The following is a 4,855-nucleotide window of genomic DNA, read 5'->3' as shown; positions in this document are numbered from 1 at the left end:
TATTGTAATTATCAAAAAATTGAAAATTGCATGTAGAAGTTTTAAAAACTATAAAGAAAATGATAAGATATATTTATTTTCTTTCTCAGATTTTTGTAAACGTATCTCACTACTAAAAATGATTTCATAGGTTCTTTAAAATTAAACAAAGAAATCATTTCTTATGGTAGTGGGGCTATAATTTTGGTCGCAGTTGTATATTGAATTAATTAAATACGACATTATATATAAGAATACCTTTACTTTAAAATAATAAAAAAAAAGTCCCGGCTGTCAGTTTCTATAGAATACAAATAGAAATTCAGATTTTCACAAATTCAAAATTTAACATATTTAGCAACTCGTGATCACGTTGCAAGCCGGATGCACTTTTTTTTTCAACGACAAAACAAGTTAGTTGTAAGTTATTCTTTGAATTTTTGTTTAAGTCACATCAAAAATATTTAAGTATACATTTGAAAATCAATTGCCTAGCGACGATTAATTTAAACGTATCTTGTGACAAGTCATGTTTTTCTCAATATCGAAGCAAAAATCTAAATTCATGAGTCTTTTCGCAATTGATGTCTTTTTTAAAGTGTGCAGTAGTCTTAATTTGCAAAAAAAAAAATATATCAAAAGTTTTGAAATCAACAATTTTACCTACTTTAATTTTAGTACATTCAAACTGGTATGTTGTCAAGCATTCAGATAAAAAAAAAAGAATTTGTGACAACAGTTACATATATTTTGCGTATATGAATAACGAATAGCCACATGACAGACTTCAGTCCTTTTTACGCACGCACTTTAATATACGTATTTTTACTTTTCATTTTTGATTTTTTTATTTTGTTGTACTTCGACAGCACAATTTCCAGTTTGCCGTAGCCAAACTAGTTGGTGCCAACTTTGGGTGTGACAGGACCAATACCACTTTATAAATCTGTGCAGACTGAATGCCGAATTACAACATCATTTTGCATTTTTTATATTATGTGACATTTTCTAACCTTCGAATATGAAAGCTAGGAAAATATAGAAGCGTGCAGGGCGCATCAAACTAAAACAAACATAAAAACAAATAACACTAATGGTTTGGATTTTGCCGGAGGGCAAATTCATGAATTGAATATTAGCAAGGGTAATTGGATAATAATAACTTGGCCCCAAGGCTCCCTTGTGGCTTAGAGTGTGTCGCTTACCTAGGCCACAACGAGGGCGTTTCGCGTTTAGTTTTCGTCCGCATGTCAACGCCACCATTACGACTATCAAGTGGTGGCACCACTTCGGTGGCAGCACTTTTGCTGCTCCAGCTGACATTGCGCACAGTTGTGGTTAACGGTTTTGGCATTAATTTAATGCAGGTACGCGACGAGGACAAGTCCCAGGCAGCATGCACCTTGGCCCTGCTACAAAAATACTTCAACTCCGGAGATACACTCTCCGGTGCCGTGCTCTGCGTGAGTGTCACACCCTATAGTCGCGATATTCAGGAGCAGCTGCTGCGTGAGTTTAACATTCAGCCGGATTGTCCATGGACCATTTTGGTGACGCACACAAAAACTAACTTCGATGGGCAGCAAGTCATGCAAGTGAAGCCACAAGGCTATTTTTTGGTAGTGGACAATCTGGACGATGAGGATTTGGATGAGACGCTGGCACACTGGAAGGGCATGCTCAACTGGAACCCGTTGGCACAGTTTGTGGTGTATTTGGCTTCTGTGGAGGAGACAGACGAAGAGATGACCGACTTGATGGTCGAGATACTCTTGAGCTTCATGAACAACCATCTCTACAATGTGAATGTGATCGGGCAGAGTGATGAAAACAGTTTTTACTCTGGCAAGACAGTCTTTCCATATCATCCGGATAATAATTGTGGTAATCGTGTGATTGCCGTAGAGTTCTTGGATTCATGCAGCTATGAAGAAGCTGAGGAGGATGACGATTCCAGCAGTGAACTCGACAACGAAGACACAAATTTTGAAGACGAAATCGAGAACGAGTTTATTCAAGACAATGGAGAAGCGGAATCGGAATACGGGAATAATGATGATGGGCCAACTGAAAACAGAGAAAATGAAAATAGTGCAACTACAGTCGAGGAAGCGGAATATGTCAATGAGGTGGAACCTGCTGACGAAAATGCAGATGAATATAATGATACCACAATTGTGGATATGAACTCTCATGCTACTGCCCGGGCTTTAGGCCTAACGACAAATGAGAATAGTAGCTTTAAAATGGACAGTCAAGAAAACGAGGGCACCAATAAAACATCCAAATCGGATCAACCAGAAATAAAAGTCAAAGAATATGTACGTGCTAGATTTGAAGATAAATTCCCCCGTGATCTGAGCGGCTGTCCCATTAGAGCTGGTTATCGTGGTCCATGGGAGCCGTATATATTCCCCATTAGCCAGGCGCCATTAGTAGGCCCAGCCTATTACGAGACAGGCGGAGCGGGTAACGAGACCGCTCCGAGCTACGACTATAATGATGAAATGCAAGAAGATTATAACAACGCAGAAGATGAAATGCCAAATACCAATCAAGTCGATGAATCGGTTGGCTTGTCAACGCTAACTGGCATCGAGTATCAACTAACGCAGACCATTGCCCAGCGACTCCATGTGAGTATCGATTTCACCACCAAGAGCAGCAATGTATTCCATCTGTTCCAGCAGCTAATCGAGGGGTAAGTGATTTGATGTAACTTTTGATTGATTGATAACTTGTGGCTAAAAGGTTAAGTGCTTGTTAACTGAAATTTGAACTAAAGCTTCATTTAGGGATATAGATACGCACTTAGACTAAGATACGCAACTAAAAGATTGACTAACAATTTAGATTATCCATATAAGCGTCGGACTCTAAAGCGGAAGTAAGTTTGATTAGCACTGCTCACAACAAAAATTAAAATAGATTATGTCTTAGTCTGGTAAGGCATTTATGTGATTGGCATACATGCAATCACCACTCGGCTAAAAGATTGGAAAATAGGCTTACAGATTTCAGAACCAAGAGAAGAACATTTAAACACAATTGTAGAATTATTGAAAAGTATAGAACTTTTCCATTTAATTTATAAATTAATAAATGTTTATATATTATATGTTACATGTCTTATTTACAAAATTAGTGAATTAGTAATATAATTTTTTAGTTTTAAATAATTAATAAAAATAGATTTTGTACAAAATTGATCTGTAAGTATTTCTATTTCTTTCGTATGTTTAGATTTAGATTCAAACATCCAAATATTAATAATAATATATTTCTTATTCTGTGCCACAAAAAAGCAAACTGAACTTGCCACTCCCATAACTGAACCGATTTTAAAGTGCAATAACTTTTTGGCCAGGGCCTCTGCTCTAGACTTGCAAAATAATTTTAGGTCAAAATGTATGATAGCAATTTTATCATTGCAATATTATTCATACACTAAACTAGTTTCATTGACTATTCTTTATATCACTATTTTACATATAAATATATCCAGATATTTTATATTTCATTTATTGAATTTTATATTTTAGTGTTATTATTTTTAATTGTTTATAATTTATTGTACAACTTTAATTTTTAACTTTTAAATGATTGGGGACTGCATTTAGTTCACATTAAATAAGTGAATAAATATCTTTACGTACGTATGTATGATTTAAACTTTTATTTTTGATTATTGAACAGAAAAATCGAAATGATTGTGGGCGGCATCGATGAAGATCCCAAAATCAGTCAGTTTGTGTCCAGTTCCACACCATATCATCAGGATGAGCTCACCTGGTGCGTGGCGAAGGCAAAGCGCCAGCATAGCCTATTCAACTTTTTGGCCAGTTTTGATGCCGTTGCTTGGCTATTGTTGCTGCTGACCATCGTAGTCAATTCTTTGGGCGTGGTGATGGTACAGCACATCTCCGGCTTTAAGCTGAAGAGTGTGCGCAACTATCTGTCCATCTGCATACGCATGCTGGGCATTTTGGTCACCCAGGCCATTAATGTGAATGCCCAAGCAATGCCAAATGCTTTGCGCTTGCTACTGCTTATGGCCTTCATTCTGGCCTTCTTCTTCAGCAACACGTATCAAAGTGTTCTGATCAGCACACTAACCACTCCGACGACACAAGCCCAAATTAGTGAACTGGAGGAGATTTATAGTGAACGCATGAGGATTTTGATCAGCTCCGAGAATGTGAGGCATCTCAGTAAAGAGGGTGAGGTGGGTATCCGCAGAGCCGTCTCACTTTAAATTGCACTCTCTCTCCCTCTCTCTTTGTAGACCTTCAAGTATATACGTGAAAATTTTGAGGTGTGCGTAAATATTGTGGAGTGTCTCAATAATGCCGCGGACCAAGAAAATGTTGTCGTTTCCGTGTCCAGGCAACATGCCTTCTACAACGCCCGAATTCAGCGAGATCGCCTATATTGCTTTGATCGTAAGGAATCCTTATATGTCTATCAGGTGTCTATGCTGCTCCCCAAGAAATATCATCTGCTGCACCACATCAATGCGGTTATACAGCACGTCATCGAGTCGGGACACATGCAGAAGTGGGCACGTGATTTGGATATGGTGCGAATGATTCAGGAGAAGATCACAGGTGTGCAGGAGGATGCCTTCAAGGCGCTGACACTGGGCGCATTTCACGGTGCCTTTGCATTTGCCAGCGTCCTTACACTGCTGGCCGGCGGTGTCTTTATCCTGGAATGTGTGGTGTATTTACTGGTGGTTAAGTGGCGCACACGCCTCAGGGTACTACGTTGCATACATCGTCGCTTTGGACGCTTCTAAGAAAAAAAGAGGGAAAATTACGCATACGCATAGTGCAACCTTTCACATGACGAAAAGCGCCACTGATTGGAAAATACA

The 4,855-nt window shown here is 38.5% G+C and overlaps 1 protein-coding gene across 1 annotated transcript; it reads left to right on the top strand.

The window, feature by feature from the left end:
- The first annotated feature begins 1,226 nt into the window (after positions 1-1,226).
- Positions 1,227-4,855, top strand: LOC6564310. Its single transcript, XM_001989861.2, has 3 exons — positions 1,227-2,680; positions 3,676-4,204; positions 4,265-4,855. The coding sequence occupies exons 1-3, from the start codon at positions 1,227-1,229 to the stop codon at positions 4,775-4,777; spliced, it is 2,496 nt and encodes an 831-aa protein (XP_001989897.1). The 3' UTR covers positions 4,778-4,855.

This window comes from Drosophila grimshawi, unplaced genomic scaffold (genome assembly GCF_018153295.1).
Source record: "Drosophila grimshawi isolate 15287-2541.00 unplaced genomic scaffold, ASM1815329v1 contig_311, whole genome shotgun sequence".
NCBI classification, from domain to species: domain Eukaryota; kingdom Metazoa; phylum Arthropoda; class Insecta; order Diptera; family Drosophilidae; genus Drosophila; species Drosophila grimshawi.
The sequence above is the reverse complement of the archived record's forward strand: the minus strand, read 5'-3'. Positions and strand labels throughout refer to the sequence as shown.

Excerpts from the sequence above, each read along its gene's own strand:
- LOC6564310 (XM_001989861.2), top strand. The coding sequence starts at position 1,227 with ATGTCAACGCCACCATTACGACTATCAAGTGGTGGCACCACTTCGGTG. Across the intron at positions 2,681-3,675 it reads TTCCAGCAGCTAATCGAGGG|AAAAATCGAAATGATTGTGG; the intron begins GTAAGTGATTTG and ends ATTATTGAACAG. Across the intron at positions 4,205-4,264 it reads ATCTCAGTAAAGAGGGTGAG|ACCTTCAAGTATATACGTGA; the intron begins GTGGGTATCCGC and ends CTCTCTTTGTAG.